Genomic DNA, 19,006 nt, shown 5'->3' with positions numbered 1-19,006 from the left:
CTGTGAAGCCCATCCAGTGAATTTTTTAACTTACACTTAGTTCTTTCTTATCTATTTCACTTTCTCTTCATTATGTTTATATTGTCCTTTAAATCTTGAAGATTATTTATAATAACTCTAAAATTCCTGGTAACTTTAAAATTGCAGATGAAATGTCATTTTTATTTCTTTTTTTTCATCAGCTGACTTTTCTTTGCACATTTTCGGGCTTTTTTTGCATGTCTAGTAATTTTTTTAGATGCTGGACATTGTGATATTATGTTATTCAATGTCTTCATTTTATTGTTTTCCTTTAAAGAGTCTTCCTTTCTTTCTTTGCTACCACTCAAATTCCATGCGTATCTGCCGATCCTTCTGGGGACTGCTAGATTAAGCTTTGTTAAAGCAGCCTAGAGGAGCTTAATCTATGGCTATTTTAGCCCTACTAATAAGGCAAGACTCTTATGGGATTTCTCCACAGAGGCTGATTAGAACTGAAACGTCTCCTGGGCCTGTGTAAACTGCCAGAGAGTGTTGTTTTTTTTTTTTTCTTCCTCTTCTGAAACGGGTCTGGTTTGGTACCCATGCTGGAGCGCAGTGGTGCAATAATAGCTCGCTGCAGCCTTAACTCCTGGGCTCAAGGGATGCTCCCACCTCAGCCTCCCAAGTAGCTAAGACTATAGCACACACACAAGGTCTGGCTAATTTCTCTCTCTCTTTTGGTAGAGGTAAGATCTCGTTATGTTGCCCAAGCTGGTCTTAAACTCCTACCCTCAAGAGATCCTCCTGCCTCTAGCTCCCAAAATGCTGGGATTACAGACACGAGCCACTGTGCCCAGACCCAGAGAGCTGTTCGTTTGGCTTTGTGGACTGTGGTCCTACACGGGCTTAGCTTAGTCCTTAGCAGCAGATTCAACGGTGTGACCTTACTGGTTGAGCTTTTTTCTTCATAGCTGTCTCCTCCCTGGCATTCTGTCCTTCATTCAAGACAGCTCCAGCTCAGGCTTCTTGAACTCAGATATCTATCCCCCAACTCAGGATCCACTTCCTGTGCTCTGGTCCAGAAAGTGTCTCCGTGGGAGGTTGAGGAAATCATCTGTTTCCTTCCTGTCGTCTCTCTTTCTCTTTTCTCAGTGACCACAGTTCTGTTCTACCTACAGTCCAATATGTGACAACATAGCTTCCTCTCCCTCCCTTCATTTTGTTACTCAAATTGTGTCAGCTTTGTCACCCTTTAAGCGGCTATGTCCTTCTGTCCCTACCATTTTTTTTTTTAAACATTTATATACTTCCTGGTTCACTCGGATCCAAGCTCATCTTGTACTTTCTTTGCCCCAACCCTAGAATCAGCATTTTCTCCAAAGAGACCTGGAATCCTTTAGTAAAGAATGACATTTAGAGACCAGATGTAGCTGAAGTATTCTGCATGCCACCCGCTACTGTGGTGTCACGGTTTCTAGGTTCCCAGAGGGGCTTTTGGACACTTCAGTCTGTGGGTAGGTTGAGAGATCCTGTTAAGATCTGAAAGGGCTGCAGCTGCTTGGGCCCTGTGAACTGAAACTAAATAAATTATAGCTCCTTTCTAGGACAAAACCTCACACCGAGGAAACTGCAAAACTGGGACAAGAAAAGTAAATTTAAAAAAAATCCTAGTGAAAGTGGCAGAGGGCAGCAAAGAAGGCAGATCTTAGAAAGTGCAAGTATATACTTTTATTATCTTGTTTTAAAGGGAAGAGGAAGCTCTGGAGCTATGAAACTAAAAATGTTCTATTGAGACACCCCCATGCAGCCACATAGCTAGTTACTTATAAAGGAATGAAGATGAGATCATTATCAAACTTTTAAAGAGTAATGTTTTATGCCAGAAAACAATTGGATAATCAATTTATATATTTAATGTAGTCCAGGAAGGAAAATCTGAGCCAAAAATTTCATATTCATCTAAACAAAATATTAAAGTATAAAGGTCACAAACTGCTAAGATGATCCTGTGAGTCTTTCCTAGGAAATCTAGTAGAGAAAAAACTTTAGACAATAACAGTTATTGAAAAATAACAACATAAGGATGGGTGGTTGGATTAAATATGTATTTATCCCACAGAATGAATGATGATTAGAAAGGGGAGAGCACAGTAACATAATGGCTGGCTGCTTTGCCAATACAGATATAGCTCAATTATTTAAAAAACAAAAACACCAAAATAAAAAAAAAATAAAAACAGGGTAAGAACAAGGAAAGAATATACAATGTAACATAAGCTTAATGATTACCTTGTATTTGAGGGGAGTGAAGAGATACTACTTCAAGTCAGATGATGGAAAGGAGGGAGGGAAGGTAGAAAAAGAGAGATGACTAGACAGTTTTTTTCAGATAATTTTAATATTATTCATAGAGGGACAAAAGCAAAAAAGGGGAGAAGGAAAAACAAAGAGTATATAAAAGGTATAAAGGTAACCATTAGAATAAAGATACAAACCCTCCTAAAAATAGAGCTCAAATAAAATAGACGACATAGTGAAAAGCTTCTTATATAAAAGACGTACAGGGTAAAACAGAAAAAGCTAAAGGTACTGACCATATCAATAAATATAAAGAGAAACCTTCGCTATTGAGTAAAGTCCAGAACTATGTGGAAAATAAAGAGATTCAGGAAATTTTTTTTAAAAAGAGATTCAGGAATTTTAAAAACAAAAAGATGGACAAAGATATATCAGGTAAATGCAAATTAAAAATAAGGCAGGAGTTATGATCCTGAAATCTGACAATGAAGAGTTATGGGAGGAAATCATAGCTAAGTAGTCAGATTTAAAAATAAAAAATATTTTGTATGATGCTAAGGAGTTTCGAGTTTATCCTGCGGTCAGGGAGAGGACCGCTTTAAAGATGGAGAGGCAGGGATGCAATTAGAACGGGGAGGGGCAGACGCTGCTGACCGTGGACTCCAGGTCAAGGGGTCTACACGCGCGTTCTCACGTTATACTGCAGGTATGCAGGTTCTGAGACTCAGGAACATTAAATAACGCAGCCAAGTACAGCAGCTAGTAAGATCAAGATTCTGAGTTCAGTTTTGCCTAGCTCTTTGCAAGTGTACAAGGCTATTTGTCATTTAGAAAAGAAAGGAAAAAAATATAGTTCAAGCAAGAAAGAGTGAGGGTTTCTTTCTTTCAGAGAGACAGATATTTTAAAACATCATTAGGAAGGCCTGGTGACAGATTAGACATTGCATACAATTAAACAAGAAAAAGAAATCTAGAATTCAAAAACCATTATGAGAGCTAGTAAAAGGGAAACAACGTAGAATGTCTTTACACGCCCTTTTTTCTATTGCCTTTTATTCCCCCAGAGAAAGACCTGTACTAACTAAAGCCAAAACTTAAGCATGTATGATTCTTGTTATGTGTTTTTAAACAAGATACCATTACTATGATAAGTAGGTCTTCTGAAAACTACTGAGATTGGAATACATCCACCAACATCTAGATAAAAATTCAAAATGGATTATAACAATGAAGGCAAAGCAGGCTTCTTCTTTTTCTTCCTTTTTTATCTGTTGGGGAAGGAAATTTTAAAACCAGTAGTATTCTAATGAAATACTAGTTCTTGATACACGAAGGCATTGTGAGCTAAAAAGTCTTTTTATTGCTTAGGCTTTAGTAATTGACTTATAGGAATAAAATCTAGTTAACCTTAAGAAAAATATATATTCTTACATTTTGGTCATTTTCTTAAAAGTCACAATATAGATTCTTCCAGTTTTTCTAATTTTAAAAACAAAATCTCTGAGCTTCTTTGAAAATCCTTCTTACCCAAGTTTTGTTTTCTTCTTGTCCCCAACTCGATCTTCAGAATTTCGTGTGATACTCTCATGAGTTATTTCTAGATGTTTACTCAGCTAAGTAAGGACATTTCTGCCTTGCATCTTGTATTCCACCACATACTTACACGGGATGGTTCTCAAGTACAGATTATCTCTGATTACTTGCTGCAGTTTGTGGTCAATTGATCCTTTTTGAAACTGAAGACTCAGGTAGTGCCGCAAATCTTTGTTAATGACTTTACCTACAAGAAAACCACAGAGAAAAACACGTAATTGTTAGATGCCCAGTTAAACACAGAAACTGGTGGCTGAGTTATCTTTAAGGCATTTAACTATAAACAGAAAAATAATCAGAATATTTTACTAAAAAGAAGATAACATCAAATTATTAGTAATATTATGATTAAAATATATACCTGCAACATGGGTATCATTTTACGTGGTAGAAGAGGGAGAAGATACAGATCAGAGGATGTGACATTCAAGGTAACTTCATTTAGCCCCACAGCTTTCTATATCACCTCTCTAAGGATATCTTTGAGATTAAAATCATCTCTCCATCCCTCACCTATCTCCACCAACCTCCAAACTCATCAAACTCATTCACATATTTGAAAGTCAAATAAGCAGCTCAAATTTCAGATGAACACTAATGCCACCCTTCCCCAGTGTTTTCCTTTCTCCACGTTTTCCCGGTCTTTAGAAAAGCGCCATCATCCCACAGAACAATTCTCAAATCTAGAAGTCATCGTTGATTTCCCCTTTTCTCTTCTATACACTACACCCACCCATCTTCCTTTAAAACTCTGCATTTCCACTGCCACCTGGAATTCTGTAATACCCTTCTAATCAGCACCCATTCTTGCATCCTTCCTGTCCCCATCGCTCACGGCAGCCTGGATAAGACTTAAAATATAAATCTAATGATTACTCCTCTGTTTAGAGCCCCCAGTGACTTCCTCTTGCCATTGGAACAAAATCTAAACTCCTGTACAAGGCCTAGAAGGCCCTACGTGTTCTGACCACCTCTGATCCCACCTGGTTCCCTCTTCCCCCTCTTACCATGATCATGCTCTGCCTCCACTTGGCACCCTTCTCATCTTTGAAAATGCCAAACTGGGCCCCATCTCAGGGTCTTCTGCCTTTCACTAAATCAACCAGACATTTTCTGCCTACTTGTTTTACTCATAGATAAATGGAAATAAATAAGAGAGTGTGCTTTTCTATTATTTGTGAAGAAAACGGGAGATAAATAGGAATATTAGGGCTCTCAATGAAATAGTAAGCAGAAAACGGGGGGTTACAGAAATGTGATAGCAGGCAATCTGTGGGAAGGGTTGAACTTAAAATGAAAATCAAAGCAGTCCAAACATTGTTCATTAAACGAGACTTCAGCAATTAGAACAGGCCAATGCTAGGACAGAGTATATTATTGAAGAAGAAATGATTAGTTAATCATGACTAGTTAATTAAAGTGCACTCTTTGTGGTATTTGGAGCAACATGCTTACCACAAGCTTAGATGAACCAAATACTACAAACCAGTTCATTCTATTATTCTACAATATTATATTTATTTTCCCCTCTTTTGCTCTTTTCTTACATGTGCAAGTAACCATAACCTATGTGAGAAGGTGTTAATATAAGCAGAAAATCAGAGTGTTTCTAAAGTTTAGAGATTACATTCAGACTATAAACTAGTAAACACAAACCAAAAAAATCCTTCTCATGCCTATAATTATAGCATTCTGGAAGGCTGAGGTGGGAGGATCTCTTGGGCTCAGGAGTTTAAGACCAATCTGAGCAAAAGCCTCTAGTATAAATAGAAAAAAATAGCTATGCATGGTGGCTCACGCCTGCAGTCCCAGCTACGCTGGAGGCTGAGGCAGGAGGATAGCTTGAACCTAGGGGTCTGAGATTGCTGTGAGCTAAGCTGACACCACGGCACTCTAGCCTGGAGTCATCGTCAACTTCCTTGTCTCAAGAAACCAAAAGAACTTTTCTAGAGGTGAAAGAATATTATGGTCCCTCTTTGATATGATTGAAGGGAATTGGAATTTTAAAAAATTATTATAAATATCCTGAATAGGAACTGACTGTGGGATTACCAAAAGATTAACTACAAAAAGATGGCGTTAAATACATACATTAACTTTTAACTCAAAAAGAACTGTTTAAAATATACATTATCAAGTTGTATATGAACCCCTGCCTTTTGTTTAGGGATAGTACATAGAAACTTGACATTTCAAAATTTGGGGGTTATTGAACTTGTTACTAAATAAATAAAAATTTCTTCATAATGTTGGCATTCTTATCTAGCCAGCCTTTGCTCTAAGAACTAAGATTATTCCTTAACTTCTAAGTGATTTGTTTATAAGTCAAGGTGATTTATGAAACTTAAAAACAGATTATATATCTTACAAATAAAACTTGAGTGGCAAAAAGTCTGTAACTAAAACCTCAATAATGTAAGTAAATATAGGCACTCAAGTTTCAACATATAAATCCTGAGTCAAAAGTACTCATAACCACAAATTCATATTTTCTGAATATATGCAAATTAATATTCACCACCAGTTCTCTTTGGGGAATCAGTGTATAGAATAACCAGCTATTAGTTTATAAACCGTGTGGCATGATGATATGGGAATGGCCGTGTAAGCGGCTATAAACCAATCTAATTACCAACAGTTCATCATCTTTTCCAAGAGGATAGTCCAGGAAACTTTGTCAACTACTTGGCTAAAATCAAGACACAACACGCCTTTACTATTTATCTAGTAGTAACTATAAAACGGGGGTGGGGGGACAAAATTAGGTCAGTTTGGCAAGTCTTGTTCTTAGAAATTCACATCAATTCATGATGATTATCCCATTTTCTTCTTCATGCTTACAATATTTTATATTTTACGATTACTTCAAATCTTGCCACAGTTTAAGTTGGGAAACTAGACTTAAAGTTCCACAACATACTTTAATCTTTTTTGGAAAATGGGAAATATGTCTCTCTCTAGTCTCCTGGTACTTCCCATATTCTTGGTGGTTTTGTATCAATACTGACAATAACTCTGAAATTATATCCAAGCTCCTTCAATTCATGGTTGGTCATTCATTTGAGTCTTTTAAACTTAAAATTCATTTAAAGTGAACAATACTTTTACTATTTTCTCTTTTTTGGTTTAATTTCTCCTGTTTCAGATTGTTCTACTTTTTATTGTTGGAAAAGTAATTCTTCTATTTTAAAATTATAGAAGCAAAGTAAGATTAGTATAGGTCTGACTTCTGCCTGTACACAGCTAACATTAAGAATTTCTTTTTCAGACAGTGAGTCTACTTCTTCCCTTTTATTGCCCTTGCTCCAAATACCACCTGCACCTCTCACCACTTACAAAAATTAACTCATGATAGGTAAAAGATTTAAATACAAGACATGAAATTACAAATACCCTAAAGTATGGGAAAAACTTTGAATTTTAGTATCTCCACTTGGCACCCTTCAGCCCCACAGCTTTCAATATTTAAAGAATTTACAAAGAAGACACTACTGGCAATCGAAGCAATAATAAAAATAAAATAAATGGGACCTGATCAAGTTTAAAAGTTTCCGCACAGCTAAGGAATAACCTTCCAAAAAGCAGAAGAAATTTGCATGTTACAAATCTGACAAAGGACAAATGTCAAGAATCTACAAAGAACTCAAGCAAATCAACAACAAAAGATCAAACAACCTCATTAAAAACTGGGCAAGGGACATGAACAGGATCTTTTCTCATAAGGACAGATGAATGGCCAACACATGAAAAAGTGCTCATCATTCCTAATCATGGAGATATGTTAAGTCAAAACTACTTTGAGATATTATCTCAGCCCCATGAGAATGGCCCCCACCACAAAGTCCCAACACAGCAGTTGCTGGCGAGGGTCCAGGGAGAAGGAAACTCCATGTACCGTTGTGGGGACTGCACACTAGTACAGCCTCCACGGAAAATGTATGGAGATTCCTCAAAGAACTAAAAACAGACCTTCCGTTGGATCTTGCAATCCCATTACTAGGTATCTACTCAGAAGAAAATAAAGTCATTTTACCATGAGGATGGCTGCGCTTGAATGTTTACAGCAGCTCAGTTCACAATTGCAAAGATGTGGAAACAACCCACGTACCCTTCAACACATGAATGGATTAACAAGCTGTGGCATATGTATACCATGGAATACTATTCAGCCATAAAAAGATGGAGATTTTGTATCTTTTGTAACAACTTGGAGAACATTCTCCTAAGGGAAGTATCACAAGAATGGAAAAACAAGCATCACGTGTGCTCAATATGAAGTCAAAACTAGTAAATTAACCACTACAGGCCCACATGAGAGAAAACTCAAATTCAGAAAGTGAGTAGGGGGTAGGGTGAGTTCCCACCCACCAGTGCAACGCATGGGTACATGGCACACTTCCTTGTAGGTGAAGGACACAACTCCACCTTGGACTTCACCTCACCAACACAAACAACGTAATCTAATCACATGCCCCTCACATTAATCTGAAATCTAAAAAAGAAAGAAAATCTTTTTCAGACAGCGAGCCTACTTCTTCCCTCTTACTGCCTTTGCTCCCAAAATAACCTTAAAAGCTCTTTGTGCTTTCTTAAGCATCTTGGCTCCTTCTGAGTTTTGGCCTTTGAAAAGAAAATTCTAGAATGTTTCTTTCTTAACATCCATGTAGGACTGTGTGATGACTGTGCACCCCTCTCATCTGTTAATCATACACATCCTTGGAGAAACCTGAGCTGCTCAGAGCATGCTACACACCCAGAAGAATTTCTTCACATAATTATTCTTTTAGAAATCTCTCGCCTTGGAACCACACCTAGAGATGCTATAAATTTTCAAAACCCTGCTAGACTCAAAGGTAAAAGATGGCCGTTATAACCACGTCCCAGTTCTCTTCCTTACTATGAGGTCTATAAGCCAACGTAGTAACTCCCCCACCTAAAAAATGTTCAATATAACCAGCTCAACACAACTAATATTACTAACCAGTCCTTTCCCATTAGAGCGAGACTCTGAAGAGCAGTTCATCTTATTGGCTCCTCCACTTCATGAGAGATACTTTACAGCCAGACCGCTCCTTGGCTTAACAAACTCATATTTAAACACATAGCGATACTTAAGGTATTCTCACCAGGTGTAATTACCTTGTGATTAAAAAATTAAAAAAAATTTTTTTTTCTTTATCAACTTTTTTCTTCATAGAATTTGTATTTGCAAATTTTCTAAAGTGAAAATATATTACTAGAATTAGAAAAAAACTCTCTAGGAACTGGAAACCATATTTTCAAAACCTGTACCCTTCAAAAGGTCATTAGCAGAAAAAGAAGCCTGACATCCATGTAGAAAACCATGATGACAAAAAACTTCCAAGTTCTCTGTGAAAGCTGAGACTACTGGTGAGAGCTTTCTTTAGTCATTTGTATTCGATATCAGCATTATTTTCACTATACATAGGCAAATGACAACCATTTGTCTTTTAACTGAAACTCTCAGTCAACTGATAAGCTAAAGAACTAAAATCTACATTTGAAAAATAAGATGAAAATCATCATTCCAAAATCACCATAATTTCTCCTTTAAAAGGAAGAGCAAAATATGATGGAACTTCCTAACAGAAAAGAGTAGGAAAAAATTTCCAAAAGTTAAGAAAAACTGGCTCCTTTTCTTTCCCCAGTTTTCATATTTCTTTTAAAATCAGTATTTTTGAAGTGCTATCCTGAGGCTATTTGTAATTTTTTTCTTTGGGATACTCCTGTCAGGAATCCTTAGCAAACCTGTCATAATCTAGCCTGATGACCAATGCCTGGCTGGCTACCAATAACTGAGTCACAGTATTAATGCCTCATCCTGTGACAAGAGGGTACAAAGCCATCGATTGTGCGCTGTCCTTTTCACTGAAAGTAGAATTGCTGGGTTCAATAATCTTTGCAAATCAAAGTTATGAGCTTCAATAGAACGTCCAAGACTTGAGGTAGGAGATGCGTTACTGCTATTTCACTACAACATCTGATAGACAGCTGAAAGGAAATGCTGGCCTTAGAAAGATGACCTCTAGAGAAATCATACTGTATTTTAAGACTCTTCCTTATGCAAACAATCTCAACCTCTAGGTTCAGGCAGTGGGCTGAAATAATTAAGCACTATTAGGAACAATTAATAGTTTCCTTTTCTCTGATAGCATTTAAAAAGGTACACTACAATCCTCAAACATTTTCTAAAGTTAAAGGTCCTAAAAACTCCATTACACATCAAAAGTAATCTCACTCTGGAGAAGAGACAATATTCATTCAACAAACAAATACTTATAATTTACTTATACTTTATACTTATACTTATACTTTACTTATAAGTAAAAAATACTTATATTATTTCTCATTTCCATTTCTGATCTCTCTATATAATCAATAACACATGTGTAAGAATTTTTAAGTTATCCCTATAAAATACGGTTATGAAAAATGTCAGGTAAAGAACAGTAAGAGTATCTTCTAGGTAACATGGCAATCGCAAGTCACTTTTACAAAAAGCCTTCTCTCCCACACAGAACAAACTGAGGAGAAATGCTCAAAAATACAAGGACGAAAAGTTAATTTCCTTAAAAAGTTATCAAATCTAAAAATTACAAAACAATTTGGGCCACACGAGAGAATGCCAGAAGCTGACAAATAACTAATTCAGTGTCACAAGCACAGCACATTTTGCAGACGTTGAGTGGGTAACATTCAGAAGGCTCTGCTAATACCCTTAGCTATCCATGAACTACAAGAAGGTAGGGCAGGACTGAGGTGGAACTCATCGGCCAAGTTCACTGGCCTTTTTTCTCTGTCCAAGTTCTTAGCTGGGAGGTGTGATGTTAGCAGGGAAAGCTACTCCTAAGCTGCAGACCACAGTGACTTTGCAAGTGGAATGGTAGACGATGATCTACAAAACAAAAAAGGTGTATAAGCTGCTGTAGCGGGACCTGTTAATTCCCCCATTAGCTCACTCTGATGAAGAAGGAACCAAATGAAACCAGCACCCAGACTTCAAACAATGGAAGAAAAAAAACTCCCAATACCCAGGAGCAGGAGACTAAAAAAAATTGAAAGAAAGAAATTGAAAGCTCCCATAATGGAGCTGCCATTGACTATAGCCCCCACCCTACCTGCTACCTCCTCAAATATCTGAATAGCTAGAGGCCAGTGTGGCTGGAATCTCAGCACTTCAGGAGGCTGAGGCGTGAGGATCACTGGAGGCCAGGAGACCAGCCTGAGCAATACAGCAAGAACCTGTCTCTACGCACCCCCTCCCCAAAAAATTAAAAATCAATCAACCTATCAACAAATCAACCAATAAACAGAAGTTATCTGCCACCTATATCAAGCTAGAGAGTTTATGTGCTAATCCCAAGAGCCAAGTGGTAACAGAGGCAAAACAGAAAGGCAGTTAGGAAACAGCAGTGACCAGCTTTAAGCAAAGAAGTAGCAAGACCAGACTGGCATATAAGAAAGGTAACTTTGTTAGCATTGATGGGGTTTCTCACTTCCAACCAGTAAGAGGTTGCTTTCATCTCTAGAAACTGTTCCATAGATCTGTCTATTTTTATGCCAATACCATGCTGTTTTGATCACTATAGACTTGTAGGATAGCCTAAAGTCAAGTAAAGTGATGCCTCCAGATTTCTTCTTATTCCACAGAATTGCACTGGCTATTGGAGTTTTTTTCTGGTTCCATATGACATGTAGAACTATTTTTTCAAGATCTTGGACATTGGTATTGTAATGGGTATTGCATTAAATCTGTAGATTGCTTTGGGTGGTATAGTTTGACAATGTTGATTCTTCCAAGCCATGAACATGATACGTTAATACCCTCTGCAGTTTCTTTTCTCAGTGTTTCATAATTCTCTCTGTAGAGGTCCCTCACATCTTTTGTGAAATACAAGGTGCACATAAAGTTCTTGTGCAATTTAAAATAGTTGAATATAGTCAACTGCATATAAACTTTATGTCCCCCCTGTATATTCCCAGGTATTTAATTTTCTTTGATGCTATTATGAAGTGTATTGTATCTTTCTTTGATTTGATTCCCACCTTGACTGTTGTTGGCATATATGAAGGCTACTGATTTCTGTACGTTGATTTTATAACCTGAGACACTGCTGTATCTCTTTATCAATTCCAGGAGTCTTATGGTTTAGTCTTTGGGGTTCTCTAGGTATAAGATCACATTATCAGCAAAGAGTGATAGTTTGACTTTCTCTGTCCCCAAGTGGATACCCTTGAACCAGGAGACAACATGCTCCAAATATCTGCATGGTACACATCTGACAAAGGGCTGATATCCAGAATCTACAGAATCTGCAAGAAAATCAATAAGAAAAGATCAAACAACCCCTTAAGAATCGGGTAAGGAACATGAACAGAATCTTTTCTCATGAGGAGAGACGAAAGGCCAAAAAACACATGAAAAAAATCCTCGTTATCCCTAATCATCAGAGAAATACAAATCAAAACCACTTTGAGATATCATCTTAGCCCCATGAGAATGGCCCCATCACAAGGTCCCAACGCAGCAGATGCTGGTGTGGAAGCAGAGAGAAGGGGACTCTCACACACTGCTGGTGACTGCACACTAGTACAGCCTCTATGGAAGGACGTATGGAGATTCCTCAAAGAACTAAAAGTAGACCTTCTGTTTGATCCTGCAATCCCATTACTAGGTGTCCACACTTGCCCCCCAAAAGTCATTTTACCATCAGGATATTTGCACTGCAATGTTTACAGCAGCACAACTCACAACTGCAAAGATGTGGAAACGATCCAGGTGCCCTTCAACACACGTAATAAACTGTGGTATATGTATACCATGGAAAACTATTCAGCAATAAAAGGTGGGAGATTTCCCATCTTTTTTAACGACCTGGATGGATTTGGAGAACATTCTCCTAAAGGAAGTATCACAAGAATGGAAAAACAAGCATTACATGTACTCAGTACTTAATTAGAGCTAGTAGATTAACACCTACATGCTCAGAGAGAAAAACTCAATTTCTCTCAAAACTCAATTAAATTCAACTAATGGGGGGGCCAGGAGTTGGGTACATTCCCCCACAATGGGTATACTACATGGGTATAGTGTATACTTCCTGGGTGAAGGGAACGACTGCAACCCAGACTTTAACCTTAAAAAGCAAACCCTATAATGTGATCATATATACTCCCTTATTAATCTGAAATTTAACAAAAGATTTTACATAAGATAGTGGAAAATCAGTATTTGTAAACTATGGTCTTAAGTATATTTATAAATAAATTAAATATTCATAGTAGAAATCCGAATATATCCCTAAAAGTTTAGATTCACACTGTCTAACCAAAGATGTTCTTAAAACCATGTCTTTTGGTAATTGTGGGCCAGCGTAAGAAAGGGGTTCACCTCATGTTTGGATAGACAAGGTACTGTGGGTAAAATCCATAAGCCTTGGTAATATAATTTGATAGGAAGATTCAGGGAAAGAGAGATCAAAAAAAAAAAAAATCACTCCAGGTTTCTAACTTGAGTAACCAGGTAAATTTAAATTCCATTCAAAGAAGAAAAACAGAAGGGAGAAGGAACAGGTTTGGAAAGTGAGGCAGGAAATCAGGTTACTGTTTGGGAATGTTGTTTTGAGGTCCTAGTAGACAGACACCATGTCAAAACTTCAAGTAAGTTGTTGGATACAAGTATGTGGAAACTAGTAAGATACCTAAATTTAGAACCATAATTTGGGCATCCTTAGCTCACAGAGAGTAACTGACAAAAATCTAGCTTTGTAAGAGATGTGGGGCAATAAGTATTTTCATACATTATTGATGAGGGTAAAAGTTGGTACAACATTTCTGAAAGGCATTTTGCCAATATCTATCAACATATGCTTGAATATCCTTTTTAAAAAAGCTCTATTCAAGCGCAAATTTTTTTTTTTTTTTTTAAGAGACAGAGTCTCACTTTATGGCCCTCGGTAGAGTGCCGTGACCTCACACAGCTCACAGCAACCTCCAACTCCTGGGCTTAAGCGATTCTCTTGCCTCAGCCTCCCGAGTAGCTGGGACTACAGGCGCCCACCACAACGCCCGGCTATTCTTTGGTTGCAGTTTGGCCGGGGCTGGGTTTGAACCCGCCACCCTTGGTATATGGGGCCGGCGCCCCACCGACTGAGCCACAGGCGCCGCCCACAAGCGCAAATTTTTTAAAAAGTAAAAGATAAATGTTCACCGCAGCATTATTTATCAGGAATTTAAAGGTTCAACTATAGGTAACTGGTGAGTCAACTACTAAAAATGGAACACATATTCAATTACTGATGCATAATGATGTCTAAATATATTGCTGAGTTTAAAAAAAAAAGGAAGCTAAAGAACAGCACTTAATGCACAGTGCCATTTATGAAACAGGTACACATTTCTGACATATGTAAATATATGCAGAAACATTCTAAAAGGCACTTAGCTCTGCGTGGCAAGATACTGAAGCATTTTTACCTTCACGTTCACAATTTTCTATACCGAGAGTATTTTTTAAAGTCAACCAAAAAAAGTATACCATTTTTAAGAAATCTACAAATCTTAGTTTTCCTCCTTTTCTTAAGTGTTTAAGCATTAGAACACAATATAACCTTGGACGTAAACAACAAAAACAGAAGAGGAAGACCACCCTGCCGAGTGTGGCTGGATTTCAAATTTCAGAGCCGCTTAAGTAGGAACAAGCTGTAAAAGCTTGGGATGAGCACCGTCCCAAGCTTGAGATCCAATAATTAGGCTAGAGAAGCCAGTCCTGGCTGACCTAAGCCTGTAATTTGATTACCGAAATGAACAGTGCCTGGGCCTTTCACAGATGACTTACAGAACCGGTTCCTGAACCCTGACTCAGGGATTGTATACCATATGGTGATTCAGGGCATGTTACTGGGACACTGTATCTTCAGGATTAGTACATTATATACAAGAAAATATGAACAAGAAAAAAATAATTAAATAGCCTGGCTCTAGTAAAAATACTTCCCATAAAAAAAAAAAATAGATCCTGTGATAGAGGTCCACCTCTCCCTTAAAGTCAATAAAACCAAAGGACAAGAAGGTAATAAAACAAAGTGTCTGAGCTAAGGACTGTGTGAGGTGTTGGGGATGTAAGAGTCACAAGGTAGCACCTGCCCTCAGTGTCACAGTACCTGCCCTGTTGTTATGGTATCATAGATAAGTATAAACAAATAGCTATAAAACCCAGTTGAGAACCATGTACAAGGTACACAGGAATATACACAAGAAGAAAAGAACGGTGTCTGTGGAGGAAGCAGGCAAAGTAGGTTCAAAGTAGGATGAACAGGGATGGACAGGCTAGCCGGGGGAAGGCCACAATGAGGGGTCTGGGGATAAACAGCACGGTGGCAAGGGACTGTAAGACGTGAATGACAGGCAGGTTGCTCAGAGAACAGAAGGCTCTAGTCTAACTCATGATGTTACAGGGTTAGAACACCTCTCCGCAGTAAGGTCACTAAACATTTTACCAGGGGAATGACACAGTCAGATTTGCATTTCAGATGGGTCATTCTGGCAACACTATGAACTATGGAGACCATGAGAACAGTTCGAGGGCACTAAGACCAGCACAGGATAAATTTAGCACGAACCAATTAACACTGGCAGTGGAACCTTAGAAGAATCAACACAGCAGAAAATTGGATTGGGGAAATAGGAGGCTGACTCAAAGAACAAGCCGGCCGTGAGGAATGAGGTGAGGCCCGGAGTGAATGAACACTCACGGGCGTGTGCAGGGAGTGCTGGCACCCAGACTTCAAATTATAGGTGTCCCTGAAGAAGAAAAGAGAATGAACTAACACTCAATAAACTGGAGGGGAGATGAAGAAAACACAAACATTAAAAAGAAACGAGACAGGAAATGGAAAGGTTCGATGTATCCCAAGAAAAAGAAAAAAGTCAATGGTATCCTAAGGATAAAAATTTAAACTCTTTTAGTTTTTAGGGGAAGTGAGGTGAGGAATCTCTCAGCTTCCCACAAGAAAGAACAGATATTATTTATATAGTCCAAATTGAGAGAGATTAAAGTGACAAATCAGCGAGGAAAGACACAGGCGTTATCTCTACTCCCATTTGCTTGGCAACAAAAGGTCTTTCAGAGTGTGGTGTTAGTGTAGTATTAAATTTAAAAATAAAGAAGGATAAATTTCATCTAACTACCTTTTCTTCAGAGAGCAATGAAGGAAGAAATCCGGAGCTCTATGGCTGAAGTCAAAAGAAAATCTTATAATTTATGTCAAATAAATATGTCAAATATTATGTCATACCGGCAGTGTGATGATAAAAAAAACAAAACCATGAGACACAGATAACAAAACCAACAGAAATTAGGAGCAAGCACAAGCCACAGACCACCTGATTCTTCACGGTAGGATGTTAAAAGTTCCCAGCTTATAGACACATGAATCAATCACAATTAGACTGGGAAAAGTCTATTTAAAGTTCAAGTCAAGTCCAATAGCAATTCTTCTTTGTTTACAAAAGAAGACCCTAATATCAACTCTTCTTTGTAAAGATACACTGTCATATGATTTTATCACCTTGTTACTGACATTATGAGAAAGGTTTACAGTACACACACTTGAACTAACGCTTCTACTTTCCAATAAATAATATGATGCACTTGTGATATTTTGCTAAGTTTCAAATTAAAAACTAAAGCCAAGTCCATTTTTGCTACTCTTGAAGAATATTATTATACTTAAAACAGGAACTATCAGATAATGAACTATGGAGACAAGGAAGATTATCCATAGTGATCTGGATTTTTAAAGAGTCAGATGTAACAATTTTAGAAGAGATCTTAAAAAATAGGACAAATTGGCAAATAAACAGTTACTACCTGTTTCACAGTGTCTTATTTTAAGGTGTGCTCCCAAAGATGCGCTAGGTCTTATTTTCAGGGGACGTCTTATCTTTCCTGTGAGTGGGTCTTATTTTCGGGGAAACGGGGTAGTAATAAGATTGCAAAGTGAGTGTGCCTTGTCTTTAAATTTTTGTTTTAAATGTTACTGTTTTTACATTAAAAAAAAAGAGAGAGAGGGCGGCGCCTGTGGCTCAACGGGTAGGGCGCCGGTCCCATATGCCGGAGGTGGCGGGTTCAAGCCCAGCCCCAGCCAAAAATAAAAAAGAAAAAACAAAAAAAAAAAAAAAAAAAAGAGAGAGAGAGAAAGCCCAAACGTAAACATGTAGGTATACTTTGTAACTATAAAGATACATACATTAATATTGACTTTTTTTTTATTTGAGACAGAGTCTTACTTTGTCTCTCTGGGTAGAGGGCTAGGGTGTCATAGCTCACAGCAACCTCAAACTCCTGGGCTCAAGCGATCCTCTTGCCTACGCCTCCCAAGTAGCTGGAACTATACAGGTGCTAGCCCAGCTATTTACAGAGATGGCATCTCGCTCTTGGTTAGGCTGGTCTCCAACTCCTGAGCTCAAGCAACACCCCACCCCTGCCAGCCTCCCAGAGTACTAGGATTAGAGGCATGAGCCACGGGGCCTGGCCTAATATTGACTTTTGAAAGGGAATTTATGGACATACAAATAAAGTTAAATGTTCGGTTCTGTTTCTGGGAAGCTGTTTTTATATAACATAAAAATTTAATGAAACACTGAGATACAAAAATTCATATTTGACTCTAAAAAATAAAATACATATGCTTCTTATCAAAAGTATGAATAATTTAAAGACTAAGGCTATATTTGTGATAGCTATTTTAATTAAATTACCTAGCCGATTTCAGTGAAGAAATCAATTTATTCATTAAATTACTGATTTCTAATTGTTTTGGTCATAATTATGTAGCTACTATTATACAATTGCATATTATAAGATTTAAAAGAACTACTAATGCGTCTTCTTACTTTATAGCAGTGATTTAAAAAATAATTTAAGAACAGAATTATATTGTCAAAGAAATTTTATGAAAAATTCCAATGTATAAAAATAGATACCATTGTTAGTCCAATTTGAAAAGCTCTGTTTCACCATACATGGGTTTTCCAGGCTTATACATATGAGGTTGTTTTAGTTCCTCAGAATAGCTGCAATCTGCACAGGCCACCTTACGGGGGGAAAGGCAACTTTTGTTAATGTTGTATACTAAGGCTTCTCATAACCATGGTCGATCAAGTAAAAAAATGGTGCCCTGCATTCACCCCTGCCCCCCCAAAAAAACAGAACACAGAACTATAAATCGAAAAGAATGGTGAAAAGCCACCATGAAAAACAGTAGTGAAAGAAATGACTAGGCAATTTACAGAAAAAGAAATACAATGGCCTTTATATTTGTAAAAAGGTATTTATTGTCACTCATAAGATAAATACTAATGGAAGAAATATGAATTTTCGACCATCATACCAATACTCAACACAGAATTTCACTTTGTTGTCCTGGATAGAGGGCTGTGGCATCACAGCTCACAGCAACCTCAAACTCAAGTGATGCACTTGCCTCAGCCTCCAGAGTAGCTGGGACTACAGGCACCAGCCATAACATCTGGCTATTTTTTAGAGATGGGGGTCTCACTCTTGCTCAGGCTGGTCTTGAACTCATTAGCTCAAGCCATCCACCCGCCTCAGCCTCCCAGAGTGCTGGGATTATAGGCGTGAGCCACAGACATTCCTATATGCTGCTGGGTACAGTATACACCAGGGATGGGGTGGGAGAAGCAGATCACTCTGGTGCCCCCAGTAAGGGCTTAACAACTAAATCTAAAATATCAGCCTGCCTTTTATCATCATGTGCCCGCAATTCCAAGCAATGTTAGTGCTATAAAATACTCTCCCCAAAAAACTTTTGTTGTTCTAGGGCGGCGCCTGTGGCTCAGTCGGTAGGGCGCCGGCCCCATATACTGAGGGTGGCAGGTTCAAACACGGCCCCGGCTGAACTGCAAACCAAAAAATAGCCGGGCGTTGTGGCGGGCGCCTGTAGTCCCAGCTACTCCGGAGGCTGAGGCAAGACAATCGCTTAAGCCCACGAGTTGGAGGTTGCCGTGAGCCGTCTGAGGCCACGGCACTCTACCAAGGGCCATAAAGTGAGACTCTGTCTCTACAAAAAAAAAAAACAAAAAAAAAACTTTTGTTGTTCTAAGTAATTGT

At 38.1% G+C, this 19,006-nt stretch overlaps 1 protein-coding gene across 3 annotated transcripts in view; it reads right to left on the bottom strand.

The window, feature by feature from the left end:
- MAGI3 (membrane associated guanylate kinase, WW and PDZ domain containing 3) overlaps positions 1–19,006 on the bottom strand; it is a 287,932-nt gene that overhangs the window by 110,590 nt on the left and 158,336 nt on the right. For all 3 annotated transcript variants that reach the window (XM_053590926.1, XM_053590927.1, XM_053590924.1), the window contains exon 2: positions 3,923–4,039. In XM_053590926.1, coding sequence (XP_053446901.1) covers positions 3,923–4,039 — 117 coding nt within the window. The remainder of the gene's footprint in view (positions 1–3,922; positions 4,040–19,006) is intronic.

This window comes from Nycticebus coucang, chromosome 5, assembly GCF_027406575.1.
Source record: "Nycticebus coucang isolate mNycCou1 chromosome 5, mNycCou1.pri, whole genome shotgun sequence".
NCBI lineage: Eukaryota > Metazoa > Chordata > Mammalia > Primates > Lorisidae > Nycticebus > Nycticebus coucang.
Note: the sequence above shows the minus strand (reverse complement) of the source record. Positions and strands in the feature narration are given on the sequence as shown.